Source organism: Babylonia areolata, chromosome 5 (assembly GCF_041734735.1).
Source record: "Babylonia areolata isolate BAREFJ2019XMU chromosome 5, ASM4173473v1, whole genome shotgun sequence".
Classification (NCBI taxonomy): Eukaryota; Metazoa; Mollusca; class Gastropoda; order Neogastropoda; family Buccinidae; genus Babylonia; species Babylonia areolata.
In genome coordinates this window covers 52,318,620-52,345,121 of record NC_134880.1, presented here as the reverse complement: position 1 = coordinate 52,345,121, position 26,502 = coordinate 52,318,620, and the positions used below count along the sequence as shown (strand labels likewise).

General features: G+C 39.8%; 1 protein-coding gene and 2 non-coding genes across 6 annotated transcripts; 2 read left to right on the top strand and 1 right to left on the bottom strand.

The window, feature by feature from the left end:
- Window positions 1-22: 22 nt before the first annotated feature.
- LOC143282161 (poly(A) RNA polymerase GLD2-like) lies at window positions 23-18,489 on the top strand. Of its 4 annotated transcripts, none has more exons than XM_076587709.1 (13): window positions 23-106; window positions 2,499-3,182; window positions 4,054-4,249; window positions 4,912-5,026; window positions 5,614-5,705; window positions 6,211-6,277; window positions 6,806-6,872; window positions 8,070-8,146; window positions 9,486-9,614; window positions 10,429-10,472; window positions 11,282-11,415; window positions 12,114-12,220; window positions 13,374-18,489. In XM_076587709.1, exons 2-13 carry the CDS (start codon window positions 2,527-2,529, stop codon window positions 13,511-13,513), a joined length of 1,824 nt encoding a protein of 607 aa, XP_076443824.1. In that variant the 5' UTR covers window positions 23-106; window positions 2,499-2,526; the 3' UTR covers window positions 13,514-18,489. The 4 variants fall into 4 exon arrangements, with proteins under 4 accessions (XP_076443824.1, XP_076443823.1, XP_076443826.1 ...); XM_076587708.1 differs by having other exon boundaries at window positions 4,879-5,026; XM_076587711.1 differs by having other exon boundaries at window positions 65-106; window positions 2,644-3,182; window positions 4,879-5,026.
- Window positions 18,490-23,551: 5,062 nt separating this feature from the next.
- On the top strand, window positions 23,552-23,623 carry Trnah-gug (transfer RNA histidin (anticodon GUG)). Its single transcript has one exon. It is a non-coding gene; the product is annotated as a tRNA-His (tRNA).
- A 473-nt stretch (window positions 23,624-24,096) lies between these two features.
- On the bottom strand, window positions 24,097-24,168 carry Trnah-gug (transfer RNA histidin (anticodon GUG)). Its single transcript has one exon. It is a non-coding gene; the product is annotated as a tRNA-His (tRNA).
- Window positions 24,169-26,502: the final 2,334 nt, after the last annotated feature.

The window sequence follows — 26,502 nt, the reverse complement described above, 5'->3', positions numbered from 1 at the left end:
AGCAAAAACACGTGACGAGGACATAGCAAAGTTTGCGCATGACGTTTTACTCAATGTCGCAAGGGAAATAACTCTCTTCGATTGCAGACTGGTTTGAGTCGGATGAGTAAGTTTATTTTATTTGAAAAATTGTTTGCTGTTAAACTGAAACTAGTAAAATGAACATTGGATTGGAACACAAAACATAGTTTAACAGACACATATAAGATGCAGCGGATAGATACAGCCAACCTGAGAACTATATGTTATCACAAAATAGGTCGCACACCATCCAATGGCAAATCAAATGATTGTGATTCATGGAATGGTTTTCAAACTAAAAGTAAAACTGCATTGATTGATGAGTGTTTCGGTCTTTGCCCGTCATCGTTCATTATTCAATAGATCTACGATAGTGTGAGATGTTCAGTAATCACGAAATTGAGCCAGAGTGTCAGTGATAAAGTATATATATAATAAAATAAAAGCCCTGTTGAAAGGTATTGAGCATTATTATCACTATCAGGAATACAGGGAAACTATTACAGAATTGGTTGATAAAATTTCTAACAGAGTATTATTCAGAATAGTGTTTCTGACATATCTGCCGGCAACACTGATGTCCAGCACACAACTGTTTGCGGATGGCACTGGACCACTTCCCAGGAGGATCTGTTCCATCTACAGGAAGACCTGAACCAGCTTGCTGAGTGGGGGAAGAGATGAAACATGACCTTCCACACTGGGAAGTTTCCAACACTGCCAGTGACTGGCAACAGAAGAGTCCTAGCCCATAACTAACAACTGCATAGGCATATTTTTGGAAACCATCACCAATGTCAAGTACCTAGGAGTTACCATCACCCAAGATCTAAACTAGAGTGTGCACATTTAACACCTTGTGCAATAAGCCAACAAGATCCTGTGCTTCGTGAAAAGGAATCTGAAGATAAGCTCCAGTAGTAACAAAAAGATGGTTTTATGTATGTCCCATCCTTGAGTATGCATGCTCAATCTGGGATCATGAAACTCAACAGAACATCAACAGACATGAGGCCATCATAGAAGTGGAGCCTGCTTTGTAATGAGGCGCTACAGACACCTCCAACCCCTCAGACATGATAGAAGATTTCAGGACAGGAGACGGACAGCACGCCTTGCCATGTTTTACAAAACCCACCACAACCTGGTCCACACTGACTACATCAAGAGCAAGTTAGTTCCTGCTCTTCCATGACAGCGCAGCGATCATAGCCAGCAGTTCAAGCTCCCACAGTGTCAAACCCAGTTCCTACAGCTCTCGTTCCTCCCAAGGACCATAGGGGTTGGAACAGTTTAACAGAAAACGTAGTTGAGGCCAAAACCATCAACACTTTCATGTCAAGGGCCTCCAAACTTCAGTAGGAAAGCACTTTTTCCTTGTTTTATTTTAGGCCAGACACCTACTTTTTGAGTGACAGAACAAGCGCAAGGATGATTGTGGTCACTGAAGAGGAAGAAGAAGATTAGTAATTGTTCATAAGTTCTGAACTCATGCTGTCATCTTGATTTTGACCTAATATGGTTGTCTGCTTTGAAAACATGATTTAAGTTGATGTCATCTATTTCTTATCTGTTACTTTGAAAAACAACTTTTTTGTTTCATAACTTTTTTGTCATTCTTTACAGTCGCTTTCAGTTATGATGATATAATAATGTGCCGGTTGATCTTGCTTGCACTTTATTATTTGTCTGACAATGTACTGATGACATTGCCACACTCCAAGCTCACTCCTAACTCCTGTTGCCAGGATTGAAACCAAGACTCTTGGATTGAACCAGCGCTTTAACCGCTTGGCTATAACACCTGTTTCACATTACTGAGTAGAAGAGTATTCCAGGAGACACATTCTGAATACCTATCCAGCATTCTGTATCCATACTTCTTTGTCTTGACCTACTTTTATTCTCCCTTATGAAATAGTTAACTAGTTTGGCATGTTGCTGGAGCCAATAATTTGGCTACTTCTGACATGACTGAAACATGGCCTATTCTTGTCAATTGTAATTTTTTTGTTACTCCCGTATCTTGTAGGATCTCAAAGCCTGACCAGCATGCTGGCTTTGTGCATTGGTCAGCAAATGCACTGGTGATCTCCCCACCCCCACTCCCATCCCCAAACATTCCATAGATCTTCCTGTTCATTCTATGCCTGAAATAAGTTTGGAGCTGACAGAGAGGAGAAGAGAGATTAATGTTTTGTGAAACATTAAACATTCAACTTTCACTTTGAAGAAAGATTTCCCTCTCAGTTTAAATGGATACATACTTATACTGCTGTCATTTCAGTGTTGTGATGTTGTCATTTTGTGGCTCCATTTGTCATATTTTGTGGAAATACACCTTGAACAATTGACAGGTGTACATAAAAAATCAAACAAATTTATGATGATACATGATTTGCACAACAAACAAGCACTTATTCACTTTAACTTTTTCAGAAACAACAACAACAAAATCTTTAATAAATTTCTTGCAGGTGTGGATATCTGGAGTGTGATCAGTCAATGCTGTCAACGTGTTTGGCAAGGCTTTGCGTAGAGCCTCAAGCCAAGTTGTCACTGTTGACTGCGCTGCCTGTATCCCCATTGCTTCTGAAGCCATATTTTGTGCCTTTGCTCCAGCTGCTGACTGACCATCTTGAAGACAAGTCCATTCTGCCAGATTTTTTCCAGAAGGTGGTAAGGTCCAGATCAGGAAGGTACACCAGTCCATGTGCACATTCAATTTCAACTGTTGGAGAGTTTGGAGAGGTTGATGCCTACAACACCAAGAACTTGAGTGAGTGCACAGATACTTTGAGGCAGAGAGAGACTCAAGTGTGGGAGGCAAGACGGTCTTTTAACACAAGCACCATGTTTCCTTTTCAACCACACGCCAGCCGGAATGGGATCTTCCAGCAGCCTCCTGTCCAGTGGCTCAACATGAACCCCATGAATGGGATGAACCAGCAGCAGATGTTCATGCAGCAGAACATGCTTCGCCCCATGTATCAGGTGATGCCGATGCAGAACCAGGTGATGTTCAAAGGCAACAGGCCACGGGGCCCGCAACCAGGGAACATGGGACCGCGGGCATGGAGCCCGTCCACTCCAGGACGCAACCAGTTTCCACAGCAACAGCAGCAGTATCCACAGCATAACAACAGACCAAGAAACAACAAGTAAGCTCTTTTTAAAATCTTAATTGCATGAGCAGGTTCATGTATACATAGATTAAGCAATGATGTCTTGATTATTAATACTACAAGTAATAGTAATTCATCTCTTGACTGTGAGTTTTTCTGATTAGCAAAGATGTGTGTATAGCACATGATTGTTTTTTCTTAAAGTACAACTCTCTCTCGCTTTCTCTCTCTCACTTTTGCCTTTGTGTAACTGCATCCCTTCTAGAACCCTTTTGCCATTCTACCTCACTATTTGATAGCCCTGTTTTGCTTAAAATTGTTTTGATGTGCTTTTGTACAGATTCACTTAACTGTAAGTTAACGTGGGCAAAGTGGAGTGATCATTAAGTGCAAGTTCGAGCTCTCTCTGTAGAAGTGCTACATATGTTTGAAATTGCTTAACTTAATTTTTTTTTTTTTTGAAAGATCTGGTAATGGAAGTCAGGAAACAGTATAAGTTTGTTTTATTTTCATTACTGCAAGACAAAAAGAATAGTTCCTGTTAGGATTTACATGAATTGGTGATGTATGCACAACATGCTTTTCCAAAACTGTAAATATTAGAGTGATTTCTGTCATTATTTTGATTATTTCACTATATCATGTATGGGTAAGTTTGGCCAGATGATACTTTTAAAGTGGAATTCCTTTTAATTTAAAGTTTAAATATTCAGCTGTACATCACCTCTGAAGTTGATTATTGAATACAGAATTTTTTCAAACCTTATCTTTGATGAATTTTAATCATTTGATTTGAAGTCATTTAGTTAAGAATTTTATTTAAAACTTTCTTTTACTTTTTTTTTGTTTTTTTATGTGCATATAAGCAGTATTATTAACTGAGGTAAAATGCTTGTGATTTGTACAGGAGGAAATCATCAGAGTGTGCCTTTGATGAGAAACACCCCTCTCCAAAAATGGGTCGCTATCAAGGCGAATCATTTCAGCAGCTCAACTCTTCCCGTTCCAACCTGAACATGAGCAATTCAACAGCAATGTATATGTCAGTTGTGAACGGTGCAAAACCAATTTATCATGTGCCAGGACAATCGTCATGTGAAAGGGTATGACCTGTCTTCCTGACAATACTGACTGTTATATTCTAATAATATGTTTATGAGGTAATTTCATGTTCTGGATTTTGTGATGTGGTGTTGACAGTGTCTTTCCATATATGATGAAAAAAAAAAAAATTTTTTTTGCATGATTTTTCTTGTCAGAGAAACACTGATGAGATCTTAACTGGAACAAATGTTCAGAAAGTGTTTACTGTGTTTGGTTTAGATAGTAACAAAAAGAAGCAAAAACCCAACAGTACCTGATTATATATTTTGTTTTCAATGTGTCCTTTGGAAACAAGGTTTCTAAAATATGTTTAAAACGCTGTGTGCTTGTTTAATTATTGTACATAGTCTTTATTGTTCTGTAAGGACATTATACATACAGAAATGAAAAGAAACACTTTTTTCACTGAATCTGAATATGACCTGTATATTATATATGAAAATTATATCCAGAGACAGACAGACAGACAGAGAGAAATGCAGTCTAATAACACCGTCTTTTCTGTTTTGAAGACACAATCGTTTTTCTGATTACATGATGTTACAGTTACTATCATTTCTTGATAACTTTTAATGCCCACATTTGTACTCTTTATGATTTTTTCCTCATGACTTTGGCACTTTGAAAGCATCAGTTGACCATCAGTGGCATTGGCGGGCAGATCACAGAGGCCATAGTGGAGTATTACAATAGCTCACATCAGTCGGAAGAGGACCTGCGGCACAAGATTGTTCTCAGCAACTGCCTCTATGCCATCGTCCGGGATATTTTCCCTGGTGAGTGGCAGACCTGCTAGTTTTAGTGGCTCTTGGTTGTTTGTTTTTTTCTTTCTTAATGCCCCACCATCTGCACCATTTCAGTGGCATTACTCCTGCACCGCTCATTCTGAGTCCCCCCATACACAGCTGGTCACGACCAGGTTCATTCAACGCAGTCTTCAGTGGCTTGTTTATTGTAGTTTGTTACTTTTCAACCCTTCAGGTGTGTTGAAGAATATTAGATATAATGAAGGAGTGAAAAGTTGTAGTCTTGGTTTTGTTTTATTATTTGTGGTTTAATGTTTTTGTGTTATAATGACTACCAAGTTAAACCAATCTCTCAGTCAGAGAAGGCTACTCACTTGCGTAGCTTTCGTTGGTGATCCGGCTGGCTTCTTAGCGCAACTGCTGGGTAGAGAACTAGCAGCTGTACGCATCTCCGTGAGTGATGTTTTTGGAGTCAGGGATCCATGAATATGATACTAAGTATACACATATAGTGAATAGTTCAAATGACTCGCATCTGTCTCTTTTCTCTATGGCATATTTTTTCTTCTTGTGGTGAAGAAATGCTGGATGGGCCCCTGGTGTAATTGTTTTTTCAGGTTGTCGTCTGTTTATTGTGGGGTCATCTCTCAGTGGTTTTGGAACGCACACAAGTGATATGGACCTGTGTTTGCTTGTCACACAGATACAGGTTTGTGTGTTTTTTCTGTATTCTTGTGTGTGTGTCTGTGTGTGTGTTTGTGTGTGTGTGAAGATGGGTTTGTGCATGTTAATGAATCTGTGTGCATCATCGCATATGTTATGAATTATTACATATTTAGGTGAATGGGTATGCACTACATGAGTGTGAGCTTTCTGTTTTTGTTTCATTCTAATGGGTTTTTCTGGTGTTGAGCAATGTGAAAAGTGTTTTTATGAAAGAGGGGAGGGATGTCTACTGTCATAGCATGATTTTTAATTTACTCATGTACCATTTCCTCCTCTTCTTTTTTGTATTTTATTATTATTATTTTCAGAAGATTTATATCAGTTTGTTCTTTAACAGTTTTTGATAATCTGTATCATATGGTGTTTGATTTATTTTAAAATATTTGAATTGACAATGACATAGTAAAGCAGTGCATTCATTTTTTTTTCTGAAAATGTTTTCTTTTGTTATTATTCAAGTGCATTCCTTTATATCATTTCTTCTGCAGCAAATAGACCAGAAGTATGAAGCTGTGCACATACTGAATGCAATCCACAAGTCGCTGAAGGACTGCAGTGAGTCTTTTTGGGACTGCTTCTTTTGTATGCTGATTAGTTAATTGTTGGAAAGCACATGCTATCTGCACATTGAAATGTTTGGTTTAAAAGTACCGATAAACTTTGGAGACCATGATCTTCTTTTCTAGGTCTTATTCTTTTGTGAAATAGTCAGAGGTTTTAAAAACACAATGGGCAAGTGGAGAGTAGCTTAGTTTTAAAAGTGCTGCAAAACAGTAGCATGATATATTGTATGACTGGATGTATGTTGCTTTTGTGCGTGATATTATTTGCTATTTACTTATTTGCTGTATATATTCTCACGCCGTTTCTATGATGTTCACAGGGTATACTATAGACCATATCTCAGAAACCTGGCTGTAGAAATATCGGAGATCAAATGTATGCTATGATTCATCAGGAGAGAGTCATGAACAGGGTCTTTTTGCCAGCTAGACCTATAATTGTTCATTGGTGATATTATACAATGCATTTTTTTTTAAATTGATCATCTAATTTTATTGATTGATATCATTTATGTTACAGCATTCATAAAGTCCTCCCAGGTGATCAAGGCCAAAGTACCCATTCTGAAGTTCACTGACAGCATGAAGTGAGTACAGTTCTGTTGACCTCAGGGTTGAATAAAGCTTAAAACTATTGATATTTATAGAAATACTGAGGAGAACAGATTTACAAACAGAAACTTGTATTTTCTTGATAAAATGGTAGATATTTATGAAAACAAAAAGTACATAGTATGAAAAAAAAATGATTTCTCTTTGATACTTTGGAGGTATTTCCATGATACCATGGTAAAGTAGTAATATTTTGAGCTTTTATTTTGGCTTGAGAGTGACATAAAAAAAATTGCTGTACACTTGAAACCTGTGTCTGCAACACAATGTAAACTGTTAAATGTTGAAATTTCCTGATTCACAAAACAGTACCATTTTTAGCATAATTATAAATGGTATGTATGTACATTCAAAATCTTCCCTCAAAATTGCTCAGATGGATTTTTAAAGAAAAGGCGTAAGTAAAATAAGTATTAAACAGTTAAACTCTTTGAATGTTGCTGAAGGAAGAAAGAAGAAGAGAAGAACTTCCAAGGAAAGAGCTTCCAAGTAGGAAGGTGGCAGAATGGTTAAGATGCTCATCTGCCAGTACGGTGTCTGTGAGGGTTTGAGTTTGATTCCTGCCCTGGCCCCTTCTTCCAAGTGTGAGTGGAAAACTCAAAACTGAGCATCTGGGCATTCGGATGAGGTGATAAACTGAGGTCCCCTGTGCAGCATGCACTTGGCACATTGAAAAAGAACTCCTGGCAACATAAGTGTTGTCCTCTGGCAAAATCCTTTAAAAGAAATCCACTTGGATAGGCACACTGAACACAAATGTATATGCATGCGCTCAAGGCCTGACTAAGTGTGTTGGATTATGCTGCTGGTCATGCATCTGCCTAGCAGGTGTGGTGTAGCGTATATGGATTTGTCTGAATGCAGTGACGCCTCCTTGAGAAATTGAAACTGAAAAACCGAAAGAAGATAAATTTGTTGGTGCTTGTACTAGTTGTCAATACTTAATTGGCAGGAAAACATCTTCCAATACACTAATCAAGGCAGTATTTAACGGAACTGATATTTTTTCCTTTCTTCCTTTCTTTCTTTCTTTCTTTTTTGTTTGTTGTTGTTGACATATGTTTTTTTGGCAGCAGCATTCAGGGCTTTGGTATCTTTTTGTCGCATGTGTATTTTGTCTTGTTTCACTGTTCTGTAAACCTTGTCTCTTTGTAATGTGTTTTATGTTTCAGGAACATAGAATGTGATCTGAACATCAACAATGGAGTTGGAATTCGAAATACACATTTGTTGAAATACTATTGCCTGGGTATGTTTCAGTCGTATAACTGCAGTTCTGATCCATGGTTGATGGTTTTTAAGGTTTTTCAGTTGATTGATTGATATGGATACTTATATAGCGCCTATCCTTGGTCGCAGACCAAGCTCTAAATGTTTTACAAACACGGGATCATTTACACAACCGGCTACCTACCTGGGTAGAGCCGACTGATGGCTGCCATTGGGCGCTCATTCGTTTCCTGTGTCATTCAATCAGATTTCAGGTACGCACACATACATGCTCAGACAGACATGTAACATTTTACGTGTATGACCGTTTTGCTTATTTACCCTGCCATCTAGGCAGCCATACTCCGTTTTCAGGGGGGTGCATACAGGGTATGTTCTTGTTTCCATAACCCACCAAACGCTGACATGAATTTCAGGATCTTTAACGTGCGTATTTGATCTTCTGCGTGCGTATACACACGAAGGGTGTTCACGCACTGGCAGGTCTGCACATATGTTGACCTGGGAGATCGGAAAAATCTCCACCCTTTACCCACCAGGCGCCACCGAGATGACAGGGGCGTAAATGTCATGTAACTAGCTTTTCTGATATGCATTCTGTACTAAATATTATATCTGAAAACCTGTGTTCTAATATATGATCGGAATAGAAGTTTAAAAGTTGATACAGGGATGCAGCTTTGTTGAGTGTGTGTGCTGCAGTGCATGTATGCGTCTATATATAATGATTAATCTTCTTTAAAAAAAACAACTTGATTGGTCATCTCCTGAACTGTCTTCTCATTATTGCCTTTCATCTCTGTCATAAACATTACTCTATAGATTCTCCTGAATCGAGTCTTCTCATTACTGGCGTTTATCTTTATCTTAAACAGTACCTTTTATTCTGTTTTTTGTTTAGCCCATCTTTTAGGTTTCTTTGTTGTTTAGGTCTGACTTTTTTCTCTTTACATTACTTTTTCACTTTCACTTTTTGATCTCAGCTGGTTGAAAAGACACCAAGGTAGGTTGGGTTTATGTAGGTGATGAGAAATAGTGTTGCAGGACTATGCAGGAGATAAGCCAGAAGACAGTTAAAAAGAGAATCAGAATTGAATGATGTGACTCAGATATTTAGATGTTTTCACAGCAATTCTTTTGGCATTATCGTTAGTTTTCTTCAAATATGTTTGTGCATACCAGTGTATTTTTAACCAATATGAATTTTTGTATGTGTGACTCATTGTTGCATATAAGAGCGTTGTTACCTTTGAATCTGCACACTTGTGTGTGTTTTGTGTATGCGTTGCCAGTGTATACCTGTGCAGTGTGCCCAGGCATAGTTGATGAGGCTGACACAGGTGTGTCTGTTTTGCCAGCTGACAACCGGGTGGCCCCTCTCATGCTGTTCATCAAGTTCTGGGCCCGCTTCCACAACATCAATGATGCCCACAAGAGAACCATCTCCAGCTACTCCTTGGCTCTCATGCTGATACACTACCTGCAGGGTGAGTTGGTTCTGCTTGTTGGTTCTGTCCGTGCATCTGTAAGTTGTCAGCATGGAAAAAACAGGAACATCACATGGAAAAAAAATGAACTGTCATTAAAATTTTCTTCAGCATTGTCAGAGCAGGAGACGCTTCCAGCGGCTAACTAAGATTCCTTTTTTCACATTATGTATATATATACCTTGTGTTGCTTCCTGCTGATTGCTGCTGGAACTGGGATAATGTCCCAAACTGTTGGGAATGTCTGGTATTTTGTTTTATTATATCAAGAATTACAAATTTCCTTTTTGTTGTATAGTGCACCATTGAGTTGTAAGTGTGTTAGATTTGACTGATTTCTAGGAAAATTATTTTGTATGTATGATAGCATGCATGTACCTTTTCTTTCTTTCTGTCTTAAAAAAAAATGTTGTTGATAAATGTGTATTTGTAATAAGATACAGAGTGCCATGACTCCTTCACTGGCTGGCTGTGAAGTACTAGTTGTGTTACCGTCAACATGTTTTGTTTTTGTATGGTTTCTTATCCACCTACCTGCATTTCCTCAACAAATACAAATTGTGAGGCAACTGAAAGAATCCAAGAGAAGAATGACACACACGTGTGGAAGAATGAGGCCTTGCTGTTTCACTGATTCAAGCATAAGCATGAAGAGCCTGCTGTGTTGATCATGAAATCTGAGTATCACTGTCAAAGATGTGTCCATGAAATGACTACCGTAATATTTGACTGGATGACCATTTTTCTACCGTAATTTATTTTTTTCTGAGTGCATCTTTTAGAAATATTGTTATGATTTTTGTTTTTATTTCAGTGTGCAGTCCACCAGTATTGCCCTGTCTTCAGATGGAATTTCCAGTAAGTCAAGGAGCGTAGTGTGTCTTTAGTACAGCTGGATGTATACAACATGTGATGACTGTGTGGTTTATCTGTTAGTGTTGTTTCTCCCTGTTTCAGTTAGCTGATTAAAAAGAAGTTGAAACAACAGGTTGAACACATTTCTTTTGGTTTTGAACAACATTACAATTCATGGAAGCATACATTGGAGAGATGGAAAAATGAAAAAGATGTCATGCGTGAATTTAAAAAAAAAAAGTATTGCACGAATATCTTCTTATTCTCTGAATGCACTTTTAAAAATGTTCCTCTTGAAGGGTTTCAAGGCGTCTCTGTCTCTGGCACTGGGACAGATGTTTGGAGTTTGGATTCCAGTGACACACCATAGCCACCACTATGACAGAGACTTGTGTTGCTACCACCTACTTTACCACTTAAAATGTCTTCTGAACATTCAGCATGTTTTCCTGCTACATTTACCATTAACTTATTAGTCCTACAAAATATGAAAAAAAGTCTTTCCTTTTGTGGCTAACTTGTTGCTGCACTGATAATGTGTTTAGAAAGCAGGTACTGCTCTCTGTCCATCCCCTTTCTCTTCTCCTCGCTTGCTCTCTCTTTTTCCGATTGTGCACAAAAAAGTCCAAACATTGGGAAAACCATGTCAGATTGTCCTTGTATCAAGCAAACATTGGTTCGTGTGATTAAAGATATCAGAAATATAGGAATATAAAAATTATTTTCAGTTGGAAATAGAAAACACATCCTTTGCCTTCGTTTTGAAAGGAAGGTGGAAGTGTCATTTAGACATTTTTCTTTTGATCCTTTAGGATCGGTTTGGTTCCACTGTGGACCTTCGCAATCTGCGGTTGGATGAACCGTTGCACCACAAGCCCTCTCAGAACAGAGACAGTCTGGGCCAGCTGTTCCAAGGGTTTCTGGACTACTACACCTTCACCTTCAGGTAGATGTAGCACCTTTTCCTTCTGGTATGTGGTGTGGTGGCCTTATGGTAACACGTCCGCTTAGGAAGGGAAATGATCCGAGTGCACGGGTTTGAATCTCACTCTCCCTGGTACTTTCTTTCCCTCCCACTAGAACTTGAAAGGTGGTTTGGATGATAGCCATTAGGATGAGACAATAATAAGGTCCCGTGTGAAGCATGCGCTTAACGTACATAAAAGAACCCACAGCAACGAGGGTTGTCCTTGGCAAAATTCTGTAGAAAAATCCTCTTTGATAGAAAAAGAAACGCACTTGCAGGCAGAAAAAAGAAAAAGGGAGGTGGTGCTGCATTGTGGCAGTGTGCTCTCCCCAGGGGGAGTTGCCTGAAAAGTAATAAAACATGATACAGTACAATGTATGGTACCTTTCTCTTCAGGAACTGATTGGTTTTTTAACAATTGGGTATGCATAGTGCTTTTATCGACGAAGAAAGCTGCATTTAAAGTATGTATGGTGTGGAAAATGTTTGTTTTACATGTGGAAAGGATTTTTTTATTTCCAAGTTTGAACAACACTTTTCATTATGTGTTCACCTGCAAACAGGAATGATACTTTCACTTGTCCAATATAATGATTCAAAATCAATTACAGCTATTACTAAGGAAAACAAAGGTTTGTGAAAAGCTGCTGTATTGAGAACTTTTTTTTTTTCCCCAGACCTGAGTTTGAGGTGATCAGTATTCGTCGAGGCTGTGTGCTGGATAAAATGATGGTGCAGCGAAACAGCAAAGATCCTCACCAGTGGAAATGTCTCTGTGTGGAAGGTAAACATTGCACCTTTCTTTTCCGTCTTGGGACTAGGATGAGGATGGCAGTTTGAATATTAACAAAAAAAAAAAAAAAAAGAAAGATAAAAAAAAAAACACCACCACCACCAGAAAACCTGATGAGTGCTACATTTGAGTGGCAAGAACGATATATTACCATCCTGCAGGTCTTTACGGTTGGTGTTTCAAATCCTTGCAACCCCTGATTGGTTAAGTGTCAAGATTTTTCCAGATGATCAGATACGCACATTTAAGACCCTGTAGTTCTTGTCAACATTTGGCGCAATATGGAAGCAGAAACAGGTGCTTGTATCACCAAGGCACAAAATTCAAATGTCGCCAGTCTGTGCAGAAAAGCTTGAGCATTCAGTGGAGGTATTTAGATTTTGTCTTGCCCTTTTTTTTCAGACATAAAGTTTTCTTCATATCAGTTCTGTTTCCTTTCAAAGAACCTTTTTACTGTGACTTTTTGGTTAGGTCAGTTAAACACTGAGAGATGGAGCCTGATGGCTGGTGAAGATTGTTTGAACAGACTCTGCATGACAGACGTTTGTACTATTTTATCATTGTTCCCATTTCTTTTTCATTGTTTTATTAGTTTTCTGCATATCTTACATTGGGAAAGATCCTATTTTGAGTACTTTATGTGTTCTATTCATATTTTAGCACTGACTGTGTGTGTGTGAATATTAGTGAACAAATTATATAGTTTTGAAAATTTACATTGTTTTCATTGTTCTCCTAAATTGGTTGTGATCTGCTGATTTTACATGCCTGGCTTTTGTTGTTGGCTTTTGAGACATTATTTTATGTGTTAGAGAAGTATGCTCAGTAGTTTCTACACTGCAATTTGAGTTCTTTTACAGCTTAGCCTTTTGTGAAGGATTTGGCTCTAAAACTTGGAAGCAAAATTGCACTGGTTGTTGGTGCTGCAGCTTTGGGGGCGAGTTGGCCTTTGGGAAGTCATCCCAGTGCTGATGGTCCTAAAGTCATCTTGGCTAAGAGAGTAGGGATGTAACCTGGAAAAGACACTGTCCACTGGATTCAAATTCTGGACGGTCGGAACAGCAGCTGCCTCCTCTGCTGTTGTGATGGTCGCAGTCGACTATGACTAACTGTTATACTATCATATATTTTGTTTATATTTCAGAACCATTTGACTACTCAAACACAGCCAGGTCGGTGTTTGACCCAAACATTTTTGTGCGGGTGCAGCAGGTTTTTCGGCGCAGCGCCCAGGAGCTGAAGAAGGAGGGAGATGTGTTCTGCATCTTGCAGCAGCCATTTTAAGACGTTCATCAGACTGTTTTACAAAGGGGTGGGTTGGGATGTAAGATCTAGACTTCATACAGATCCTGGACATCAAGAAAGACAACACTACAGGACAGAAGAAGAGACAGTATTTGTGTCCGCTGTTGCGAAAACAACTGTTTGAAAATAAGATTGCAGTTTTTTTATACTTGGCATCTTTTAAATGGTTACTGACTGACAAGTTACAAACCAACAGGGCCATTCCATCTTTACCCTGAGAAATGTATGAGTCATCTTTCAAACCATAGAGATGTGAACATGAATGAATAACCAAAAACATAAATAAACAGCGTTGGATGAATACATTTGTCACATGCAAGACAGGTCTTGCAGACAACAGGACTGTGCATACATACCGGAGACACTGGCAAGATTTTGAGAATCTGTGTCATCTGGAAATAACACTGAATTGATTGTTACTGTGATGTTGATAAGCCAGTCTTTTTAAATTTTTTTTATTGGTACTCATACAGAAGCTATTGACATTGTGCCAACTATTTTGGTTATCATCTAATGCAGTTGTGACATTGCTATAAATTCGAAATTGTAGATCAGCATGTCTTAAACTGAGAATTATAGACTTGCCAAATTACTGGCCAAATTGTACACTATTGCTTTTGAGTAAATGCTGATGTACCATGTTTAGGGGTCATATGCTACTATTTAGTGATAATAATGATAAGAAAAATAATGTTAATTTTAGTATTATTATTCACTTTGACTCAGATGGCTCAAATAATGGCTGCAGGTTTTTTTTTATCTAACAAAAATCCTTTGGAAATCATGTGTATTTTGGTTTTGAAAATCAGCATCTGATCAGAGTTTCACTTCATTGAAAGCAGATGCATGAGAAGCGTTGTCACATAACTTTTATCTCAGTCACTTCTTTCATGTGCAAAGTGTTACCTGTGTCATTATAGTAAACTGCAATCCACTAGTGCTAATAATGTTTTGTCATACCTGTCAAATGATACAGTTTGCTTCTGTGAAAAAGGAAAAGCTTAAACTGAATTTTCAGTCACACAACTGTTCAAATATTCATCTTTGAAAAATTAAAATTGTGTGGTCAGAATTTAAAATTGAGTAACACAGCATGCAGATTCGTTTTTTAAGAGAAGCTGTTTGACATGAATGGTTTCCTGTGGCTATCGTGCTCATGTTCTCCACTTTTTCATTTCCTGCATAAAGTCCACTTAGCATTTTACCCTTTACCAATGGCCTCATCTGTGGTGACTTACATGACATTCATTAAAAATCAACACATTTGGGTAACCAACATTTCTGGCCTGGTCACACACAGCTTTGGAATCAGGATACAGGTTGAGGTGCTCTGAAATAATGGATCTAGTTGCAGTTTAAACCTCAGTGTGCCTTACAACAGAATAAGATACAGAAAGTTACCTGAAAGCTAATCCACGTAACTCATTTATGAATAGTTTTATTAGGGTTTTGCAGTCTCAGATTCTTAGCTCTGACCTATCCATTGCTATTCGTAACTAGCTTGTCAGTCAGATATTGACAGAAACTTCACAGGAATCTTGAGATTTCAAGAACCTTCCGTTAGTTGGATCAGTTGCATTCTCTGTGCCATTGGTGGTAAGTTGAGCCCAGTAAAGAAGTCTTTCCTTCATGACATCTTGAACTGTGTAAATCAAAATGTGTTCCATTGTTTTGTTTTTTTATGTCATGGTACAAGGCAGCTATTGGTCAGCTATGTTATCCATTACTTATCTTTTTTCTCTGTCTTTTTCTGCTATGTTATCCATTACTTGTCTTTTTTCTCTGTCTTTTTATACAATCTGAATGTGTTTGTGTTCATGTGTGTGTGTTGTACATGTGTGTGAGTGTGTGCATGAGTGAGTGCAGGCATGTATGTGTGTGTGTGTGTGTGTGTGTGTGCACATAAATGTTATTAGTCATCTGGGACAACTGCTCCAAAAGACTAAATATGCACATACATTTCTGAAACATACTGTAGCAGACAACATATCTTCTGTCTTATCATTCGACATACTATGTGGGCAGTTTGAATGAAAGTCTGTGTCAGCTGTTTGGGTTATTTTGTCTTTGTGTTGGTCTGTAAATATGTTTCTGTTGGTGGACTTGGCTTTTTTTCTTCTTTTTTTTCGTGGGCAGTTTGAATGAAAGTCTGTGGCTGCTGATCGGGCTAATTTGTGTTTGTGTTGGTCTTGAAATATGTTTATGTCAGTGAGCTTGGCTTTTTTCCTCCTCTTTGTGTGTGTGTGTGTGTGTGTCGTGTGTGTTTAAACTAATGTGAGATCGTAACAGGGGAAGCAGTTGATGGTTGATGTTGTTTGGTTTGGGAGAGAACAGGCAGTGAAATGACATCACCCAGCACCCAGCACCCAGCACTCTCCTGACAGTGCAGAATACCAAAATTTGTGTTTTTAGTTCATCTGTATCATAAAACACTTGGGGGCGTAAAAATATGTGAACAGTTTGCATGCAGAGGGCGATCCTTCAAGACCACGTAGTAAAGATAGATTCTTGAAAGCTCAGGCTATTTCATGACTTTATCCCTCAGACTTAGTCAATGCTTGTCTTTTTATTCTATTTAACTTTACTAGTTTAAAAGCAAAGCATAAAATGACAGGTTGGTTGTTATTTTGTATTTTGTCAATAATTGTCCATAATCACAATCATAAACTATAAAGTAACAGATTGGTTGTTACTTCTTTTTTGTCCTTAATTGTCCATAATCACAATATTAATTTAATGTGAAATATGAACTTTTTTTTTCAGCAATACAAGAACATGGCAGATACAAAGTAATTGTTCAATTGTTGCTTCTCATCTTGTCTTCAGTGGTGTTAATTTACTTCTGATCTGTATTTTGTTTGAAATAAGGGGAAATATCCTTATTCAAAAGATTTTCTTCTCACTTAAAACTACTGTATCACTTTAAAGCAGCTGCATTATGTTTTGAGACATCATGACATGGTGTGGCAGCATACAGTTATACTGTCATGCACAAAATTATCCACCCAAACAACTTTCACTTGGTTGGTCATTTGTCATGCCGGAACCCCCACCACCCTGCCTTCCCCCCCCTCTCCTCCCTCCCGAAAAAAAAAAAAAAAATCCCAAACAGCTACGCCAACCAGTGGTGGCAAGTTTGATGACCTCTTCACAATGTCTAACAGCAGTGCATACTTTAGAATCAAAATCAGAAAAGATGTTATGATGTCAGTAAAAGATGACACACTGTGTAATCCCCTGCTCCCCCCTCCCACACCCCACCACCACCCCACCCCTCCTCATGGATTTTGTTTCTGCTTTCACTTCGTCTCCCTGATGTAGTAAGAGGCAGATGCTGGTGGAAAGATCACTGGCTGCAGACTTTGTTGGAAATAGTTTTGTTCTGATTCACTGATGGTCTGACTTGTATTCGGTCTCTCAAAAGGCAGCCAGTAGCAGCAAGTGTGGTGTGAGCCTTTTCCAAGTTGTAACAGTAGTGTACACTGTGCAGTCCCTCTGTGATGGGCCACACAGTGCAACAGTCTTTGAGTGGACGGTAAGATTTTCTCTATGATTACTTTTTCAGTGAGGATACTTAAAGACAGTTAACCAATAACAGTTCTGTTTCCCCCTTGTATTTTTCTACAGGCTTTCCCCTCTTCTCCCTGAGTATGTATCAGGTAGAGGTTAGTGGAAAAAACCACTGCAGACTTTGCTGGAAATAGTTTAGTACTGATTTACTGACGATTTGAAATGTACTCCATCTCTCCATTGAAAACAGTATCATGAGGAAGAAAGTACTTCAATCTGTCATGTTGTTTTGTTTCAGGAGTAATGTTTTAGGTGATAACTTTGGTGAAAAGTTACCATTTTGTATTTACAGTAACTATTTTTAGTTAAATGTCTTCAGCATTTTATTGCTGTAATGTTGATGACAGCTGTTTTATTGGATTTTTTTTTTTTTTTTACTGTGAAGAATTCACCTGTGTGCTGAATTCCTGACTTTACCCACTATGACTAAGAATTCATAAATATGCAGAGTTTGAAAACTGATCCTTTTTAGGATGTCATTTAATTGCTTTGTGTGTGTGTGTGTGTGTGTGTGTGTGTGTGTGTGTGTGCAGGTGTCTAAAATCTGAGAGATTATGCAGTCTTGAAAGGTTATGGTACAGACATGATCAGGACATTGTTCAGTCAGTGAGGAATTCAGTAACTTGGTTTTTCTTAATAACTTGGTTACCTTCCTAGTTACATGGCACAATCAGAAGTGGTAATTTCTGTGCTGGTCACCTGGAAACAAAGGTAGGCCAAGGTCATGTTTGAGGCGTGCCTGTTGGCTGACCTGACCATTGTAATATTTCATGCAGTTTTGTTTTTATTTTTTGTACCCTTATGAGTCTTTGCATCACAGAACAGCAGAACTCATGGGGAAAAGAGGGGCAGAGAATGATGTGGGACAAACATGAATGCTTGGGGCTGTAGTCAGGGTGTTAAATACAGTTGATTGCACAGGATCTGGTTCATTGATGAAGTGGACATCAACAAGCCCTGTGTCATCAGAGGAAATGTGGAAACTACCAGAGTGTGATTGGTTTTCAAGTCAGCATAATGACCGTGCCCACAGAGCAGCTTTGGTTGGGTTTTTTTTATAATCCTGTTTTTCAGTGCTGTGGTCTGAGAGGGATGTAATGGAAATATTGATGATGCGGCTTGTGTGATGTGCAAGATGTTTTAAACAAGTGCTGTGTGCTGGAGGAGTGTGTCAGATTTGCTGAGTGTAATGTTTTAGTGAATTTCTCAGTGGTGATTTTTAGTTGGTATGCAAGGTGCACACGCTTTGATAATGACATTAAAGCGGAATCTTCTCTCGTGATTGATGGGACAGTGATTTCATTGATCGTATGTGATCAGATGGTGTGGTTTATAGAGTGGTTTTAATTCAAAGATCAATAAAGGAACGGTTATTTAAGAAGACAAACAAAGTGGTGTTTGAATGTTTATGCTGAATGGTGAGAGTTTTTTTATATTTTATACATACCTCAAAACTATCTGAAAACATGCAAACAAAAAATACATTGTTCTTAAAGACAGCTGATTTACCGGTACAACAAATAAACTGCTTTTGTCTTGGAAACGGCTCACTGGTACAACAAACAAGACATCCACAATTCTGAGCAAACTTTCCATTTGTAAAAAGGTTTAATTAATTCAGAATACATGTATGTTATTCCTTCAAGGGAACAAACCAGTACACGTCTGTAATTTTGAACTTGCACACACAAAAGGTTTCGGAATCTGGTGTGGGTGAGTGGTTATAGTTTTATCCAGTGCCTGGTAAGAGTTCTGAAGAAAAAAACAAGTAGGACACTTAAGTGGAAAAAAACATTGGTCACAATGGGCAGAACCATGTGTTTTACATGTTCAGTAACACACACATGCACACATGCACTCACACACTCACTCTGACATGCGCGCGCACACGCAAATACACACAACCTGACTCGTAAACACACACACATACAAAGACATGCAGGAGCAAACATACACATGCACGTTCACGCGTGCAAACACACACACGCACAGACGTTTGCCGTATGGATGGGAACTAACTGTTACTGACAACACTTAGATGAGAAAAAGAAATATGTTGAGTTAAACCAAACCCTTATGCAGACTGGACCTGATGATGACTTGACAATAGATGATCTAAATGAAGCAATAGCTAAATGCAAGAAAGAATCTGCCCCTGGCCCAGACAAAGTTCGCTACTCGGACATCAAGGAACTATCGGAAGAAGACAGAAGTAAACTTTTCAATCTATATCAAAACAGTTTCCACAATGGACATGTTCCGGAGGACTGGACACACAGCTTCTTAAAACCCATACAAAAACCAAGAAAGGGCTATCATCAGGTAAGCGGCTACCGGATCCTAACCATGCAAAACATCGCTGGAAAGCTCATGGAACGCATGATAGCCAGGAAACTTGCAAGGGATCTTGAACACAGGCACATTCTCCCTTCAAATCAAGGTGGTTACAGAACAGGCAAGTCCACATGGGAAAATGCAGCTGCTTTTGCATATGAGGTGTATGAAGGATTTCAAAGGAAAGAAGAAACACTAGCAGTAGCAATCGACCTTGAAGATGCCTACAATAAAGTCCAGTTTGCACACCTCATGGAGCTGCTACTAAGGTATGGAGTAGGTTTGACACTGACAAGATGGATAGCAGCAGCGCTTCAGGAAAGAACCGTCGTCCTACGCCTCGGAGATTGGATGTCTGCACCTTCTAAACTATCCATAGGACTGCCACAAGGGTCTCCGCTCTCTCCTGTCCTCTACAATGTCTACACGAAGGGCCTTGCAGACTTAAACAACAATGGAATAGCTCGGGTGCTTACTCTTGCGGATGATGGCCTGGTCTTCAAAACTTCGAAAGATGCTCAGGAAAGAACCAAAGCCGTCCAGAAACAACTAAACAATATTGCTCAATAGTGCAAAGACACAGGATCTTCCATCAATCCAGCGAAAGCCCAAACGTTGCTGTGCACCCTGAACAACAGAACCGCGAGCAAATCACCACCTTCTGTGTCATTCGATGGGATTCAGATCGAGAAAACTGAATGCCTACGCTACCTAGGAATACACTTCGACAGGATGCTGACCTTCAGAAAACATACGGAAAATACTGTTCTCAAATGCAAAAAAGGCCTTTCAGTCTTAAAGGCAATGGCAACCAAAGGTATTGAACAACGCCACCTCTTCCTGCTATACCAATCACTCGTCCTCAGTGTGATCGACTACGGACTTGGACTAACAACACCGTCTCAAAGCAACCTCTTAAAATTAGAGTTCAAAATGAAGCTATGAGGCTGATCCTTGGAACAACAAAAGACACGCCCACAGAAACCATGCGATACCTGCTTGACCTTCCTTCAGTGCAGGCCAGAAACAAGTTAGAACAGGTCAAGACCTACTTCAAAGCATTAGAAAACCCTCAAAACCAACTGCATGACGCAGTCAAACAACCAAAAGGCAGCCGTCTAGGACGAGGAGGATCATGGATGGGGCAAGCAGAAGACACAATCCAGCTAGTATGCCGACTACAAGACCTGAAAGAAACAAAAGAATGGGAGAAAACCCCCGAAAACCTCAACCATCTATTCAACATAGCCATTCCACCCACTCTAGGAAGACATTGTCAGGAATGGCCAGAGGGCAAAACTGATGCGGAAGTGAAGCTACTCATAGAAGAAAACAGTAAAGAAGAGGACATCATCATATACATAGATGGCTCAGTCACCAAAGACCAATCCGGTTGGGGATTCACTGCGAAACAAAATGGAAAAACAGTTAGGGAAGAGAATGCTGCCTACAAAGTCACAACCTCCAGCCTAACGATGGAAGTTGAAGCTGTGACACATGCCCTCCAGTGGCTATCGTCCATCCATACGCCCCGAAACCAACATGCCATGATTCTAACAGACTCAATGAACCTCATACAGAAAATTGAAAACGGAATGGGAAGCCCAGAGTGGCATAAGGCAATGCGCAACTTTCAGATAAAAAAACTCACATGGTCATACTGCCCGGGGCATGCAGGAGTTAAGGGAAATGAGCGAGCTGACAGACTTGCTGGTAACGCAACACCAACGAGCGGCCTACATCTAGGAAAATCGGAAATCCTCAGAAAAGTCAAAGAATATCAAAAAGAACAGGTACAAGGCCATCACACCATCGATCGCCTCAAAGAAATAAAAGCAGAGAGAGGGAGCGGCCGTAAGTCTAACATGAAAGGTAGAGCAGGATGCTTTGCAAATCAAACAAATATCGGCATAATTTCCAAACCAACATTGCGCAAATTTCTTCAAAACGGAACAGAGTCTCTGTGGGCTTTTCCAAATACAATAGACTGAGCAACACACTAGACGCCACGTTCTTGGCATCAGAGATCTTTTCCCATCCCTCTTGCGGCCAGTCAATGGCAGCCTCTGTGCGTGTGTGTATGTGTGTGTTTGTGTGTATGTGTGGGTCTGTGTTTTTGAGTGCGTTTGTGCATGCGTGAGAGTGTAAGTGTACACAAGTGTCAGGAGAGTTCTGTGCATGTGTGTGTGTGTGTGTGTGTGTGTGTGTGTGTGTGTGTGTGTGTGTGTGTGTGTGTGTGTGTGTTGTGTGTGTGAGGGGGAGGTGGGGGTGCAGGGAGGAGGTGAGGTAGAGGATGAGGTATGTGAGTGTATGCATGCCTACACTGTGGGAGCAACAGGATATTGGAACGTATATATTATATATATATCTTTGTATATATGTGTGTGGGGTTGGGGGTGGGAGATATGGGCGTGTGTGTGTGTGCTTGTACAAGTAAGCGTTCATCTGTGTGTGTGAGTGTGTGTGTGTGTGTGTGTGTGTGTGTGTGTGTGTGTGTGTGCCGTGGAAGCTGCGATACATAGACTAGAAATGAGTGTGTGGAGGAGGGGGTAGAGGAGGTGCAGGGAAATTTGTGGTGTGTGTGTGTGTGTGTGTGTGTGTGTGTGTGTGTGTGTGTGTTGGAGCTCATGTACGTTTATATGTATTTGACTGTGCTTTCATATCTGTGAAACTGCGTTTTTGGGGCATATCTGTTATGCATGTGTGGGTGTATGTGTGAATGTGTGTCTTCATGTTTTATATTTATTTGTTTATTTATCATCATTTTTGCCTTATTTATTTATTTATTATTATTATTTTATCATTATTTTCATTACTACTATCTTTAATTTTTTTTTATATCATAATTATTATTTATTTATTTATGTATGTACGCTTATCTATCTATCTATCTATCTATCTATCTATATATATATATATATATATATCTCTCTCTCTCTCTCTCTATATATATATATATATATATATTTTTTTTTTTCTCAAGGCCTGACTAAGCGCGTTGGGTTACGCTGCTGGTCAGGCATCTCCTTGGCAGATGTGGTGTAGCGTATATGGATTTGTCCCAACGCAGTGACGCCTCCTTGAGCTACTGAAACTGAAACTGAAACTGACAACAATGACGTGGGTTTTCTTGAATTTTCCCCCTTGAAATTCCACAGATACACAAGCTGCTGGCACCATTCTTAATTCCTTACAATTCCTCGCCACTCATCAAACACAAATACACTGACAGCACATTGAATAATCACACACAGACAGTCAAAAGTAACACAATTTACATAAAATGTCATACGTACAGATTTGTGTTTAACCTCGGCGATTTTTTGTTTGCTCTCTTTCCTCTCTGTCTCTCTGTGACGCCCCCCCCCCTCCCCACACGCACACTCCTCCCCCACCACACACACGCACACAGAGGCCACTGAGCTGAATGGGATATTACTATTGAGCTCGATGACAAGAGGCACGCGCGCGCACACACACACACACACACACACAATCGGCACAAACTGATGTGCGTGCGTGCAAGCAGGTATAAATGTTGAAAAAAATCATCATTATTATTCTTGTAACGGCCACAATCAACATACTGATTACTCTGCCGGGGATGCGTGGATGTAGAAATGCCTGGGACAGATAATTTGATTGAAGAGTGTAATCATGGGAATACCGCTCCATCTCGACGTTGTTTTTTGCGGCTTTTCAGTTTTGGCCCACACATGGGCTAACCGACCCCAGACATCCAAAGGGTGTGCCAGGCCTCCAAGACAAGCAAATATGAAATTAGTCTTCAAACAATCTCCGGAGAAAAAATAGTACCAGAATAAACATGCAATTAAAGCTTACTTCACAAAAATGAGGCTGTCAGTGGAGGCTTGCCGTTGCTTATTTTGTTTGGATGTGATGGCATGATAATATCTTATGGGCGTCAGTTTTAAGGGTATGATGCTGGGTGTTGATTCTGAAAATTAATGCACGGCCTTTTGTTTGTTTGTTTATGGTTGCTTGCTTATTGATAGCAACTCTTCTGACAGCGGAATCTCTTCAACCGTTTCAGGCTTTTCCGCCAGCGAGCACACTTTCCTTATGAATGTTCAATACAGCAATCAATCTCGGGCCGTGATAGTCTAGTGGTTAGGACCTCGCGTTGTGGCCGCGATAACCCAGGTTCGAATCCTGGTCACGGCATCTTTTTTTTTTAAAATTAAAATTTTTTTTTTATAATTATTTTTAAAAATTGTTTTCTGTTATTCCCTCCAGCCATTTACTTAAGAAACATAGTATACAGCTTTGAAAAAAACAATCATCAGATGAAGCGACAGGCAGACAAGACTGAGACTGTATTGAATGGCCCGGGAACACACTGACTCTGCGAAAAGATTAAGTTTATTCTTGTGTTTCACAATCAGGAAATACGTTCATTTCCTCAGTGACTGAAAATGATGACCAAACACTTGCAATTTTGAGAGAGAGAGAGAGAGAGAGAGAGAGAGAGAGAGAGCGGCAGACTCAGTCACCGGCTGGTCGGACAGACACAGACAGACAGACAGAGACAGAGGCAGACAGTGGATTGAAGTCAGTGAGTCGAATTGGGACATGATGTGACTTTAAAAAAAAAAATTACACAGAAAACGTTTTATGGGGAAAAAAAAAAAAAGCACTGCCGTGACCAGGATTCGAACCTGGGTTATCGCGGCCACAACGCGAGGTCCTAACCACTAGACTATCACGGCTCTGGTGGAAATGTGGCCGTGTACAGTTATCCGAACAACGTGTGTCAGTCGGATTTTGTTCTTATCTTTGCTTATTATCTGTTCAGTGTGTCACATAACTTATGTTGGAGCTTATTTCAGATTAGGAACTACTCCGAGAGAAGGCCGGAAAGTCCCTAAACACCGAACACTAAATTAAGGAAAAACAAGCACTCACACCCACAGTCAGGACAAAACACTGAATCAACAGAATGGTTCACTGCAGGAAAATTGTTTGTAATGCATGCCAGAACTAATAAGCGCAAATTCTCATTTTCTTTCAGAGTCGTTAACCCTTGGAATGCACTACCTCAATCAGTTAAATTTGCAAAATCTGTGAATGAGTTCAAGAACCTGATTCAGACAAACTTCCCCAGCTAGAAGAACTATTTTATGGCTATAATGAGTAGAAACCCCATTAGGCACGACCGACTTTCACAAAAACAATCAATACCAAAACCAAGAGGGGACAAATATTAGACCTCGCGGTCTAGGTGTAACAAGACACCGTCCCTACTACTACTACTACTACTATATGCTGAACTGCACGTGACACTTTTTTTCCCCCCCAATCACTCTGTTTCATTTGTATGTTAATATTTTGACAAACCTAGGATATGTTCTGCAAGGACTCATTCGAAGAGCGCGTTGGGTTATGCGAAGGTCAGGCTGTGCTGTGTAATATTATGTAAAGGGACAAATGGAGTCCAGACAGAGTGCTTCTGTGTAAGCCACGTTTATTCCGCCAAGTTCATATTAACCGGAGTTATTTCCCTTAGCTCGTCTCGATACACAAAGCACTACGAACGCATGCATCATACTACATGCTGCACTGTTTCATTTCCCCCAATGAGCCGCTAATGCCGTGTACTCTGAGTACCGGCGTCCGTTAGTGTACGCGTCAGTATAAGGATTTGTCCGTCCGTCCCGGCACGCATTCAGCGACTCCTTGAATCCAAACCGCTTCGAAACTCAAACAAAACAACAGCATTTGAAAATCAGTCTTGACACGAGTTCAGTGAAACCAGAGACGTTTTACAAAACGACGAAAAGTACACCACGAAAGCCACTATAGGACCGAGACATGAACCGAATACAGCGGATCCACTGAATCTGAGCATCCTGATGGACACTGGGTGCTTACTTCACTTGGTGGAAAAAGTTGTTTTCCAGCAGCACACAACGTTCGGTTCTACGAACACCCTTTTCCAAGCCGTCAGTAGTTGGTGATTATCAGGCTGAAAAAAAAAACTGTGACAAACAAACATGATGTTTCTCAGTTATCCAGCTATCTCAAACGACACACACACACACACACACACACACACACACACATGCACTGACACACACCATGCACACACACACGAAACTCAGTGAATACCAGTCCTTAGGGCTTGTTTTTTTGTGGGTTTTTTTTCACGGCATTCCGCATATTTTTCTTCACATTTTGATTTTTCACATCATCATACTTCGCAGTTTCATTTCTTCACATCGTGGGACTCCCCGACACGGATACTCGGAGTCACAACAAGTTCGGTTTGCAAGCTCGACAATCAGCCGACTGAACGAAATAGCCTGGTGTCTCACCTTCTCGATTAATGGGAACAAACCCTGATTAAGGCAAAAGCAGGGGTGTTATTTGGATAGCCTCCCATGCATGGACTTAAGCTGGACCTCCCGTTTAATTTATTTCCTTTCCTTCCCACCCCCACTCTCTCTACCCACAATACATACATGATATAAATACGCATGCACGCACGCACGCATGCACACAGACACACACACACGTGTGTATCTGTGTGTGTGTGTGTGTGTGTGTGTGTGTGTGAGAGAGAGAGAGAGAGAGAGAGAGAGAGAGAGAGAGAGAGAGAGAGAGAGAGAGAGAGAGAGAGAATGAATGAATGAATGTTTTATTGCATTCAGGCCATAGGCATCATTGCATTGGGATGCTGGGAAGGGGGACGTGCTGACAATAGCATTCCGTTGACATTCCTATGAATATTAGAAATTATCCAATACTCTGAAGTTGCATGTAACAACAACGATTTTGCACAGGATTGGTATAAATAGTCATCATTTTACTGAAATGGATTTTCATACGACATTTACTATCACACACGTAGTCTAGAAATGTTCTTCTTCATTGATTAGTTATCGCTTCTTGTCGGTCTGCGCTTAATTGAATGAAAAATATAGTTTTGCTACAGAACGAGATCTATGTTTATCTACTCCGTCCAGCAGAATGTTAATCTGAACATTGACATACAAACCAAGAAACCTTTTTCTAAGATCGACATACAAAGGGCATGCATATAT

Excerpts from the sequence above, each read along its gene's own strand:
- LOC143282161 (XM_076587708.1), top strand. The coding sequence starts at position 2,527 with ATGCTGTCAACGTGTTTGGCAAGGCTTTGCGTAGAGCCTCAAGCCAAG. Across the intron at positions 5,027-5,613 it reads CGTCCGGGATATTTTCCCTG|GTTGTCGTCTGTTTATTGTG; the intron begins GTGAGTGGCAGA and ends TTGTTTTTTCAG. Across the intron at positions 5,706-6,210 it reads TGCTTGTCACACAGATACAG|CAAATAGACCAGAAGTATGA; the intron begins GTTTGTGTGTTT and ends TTTCTTCTGCAG.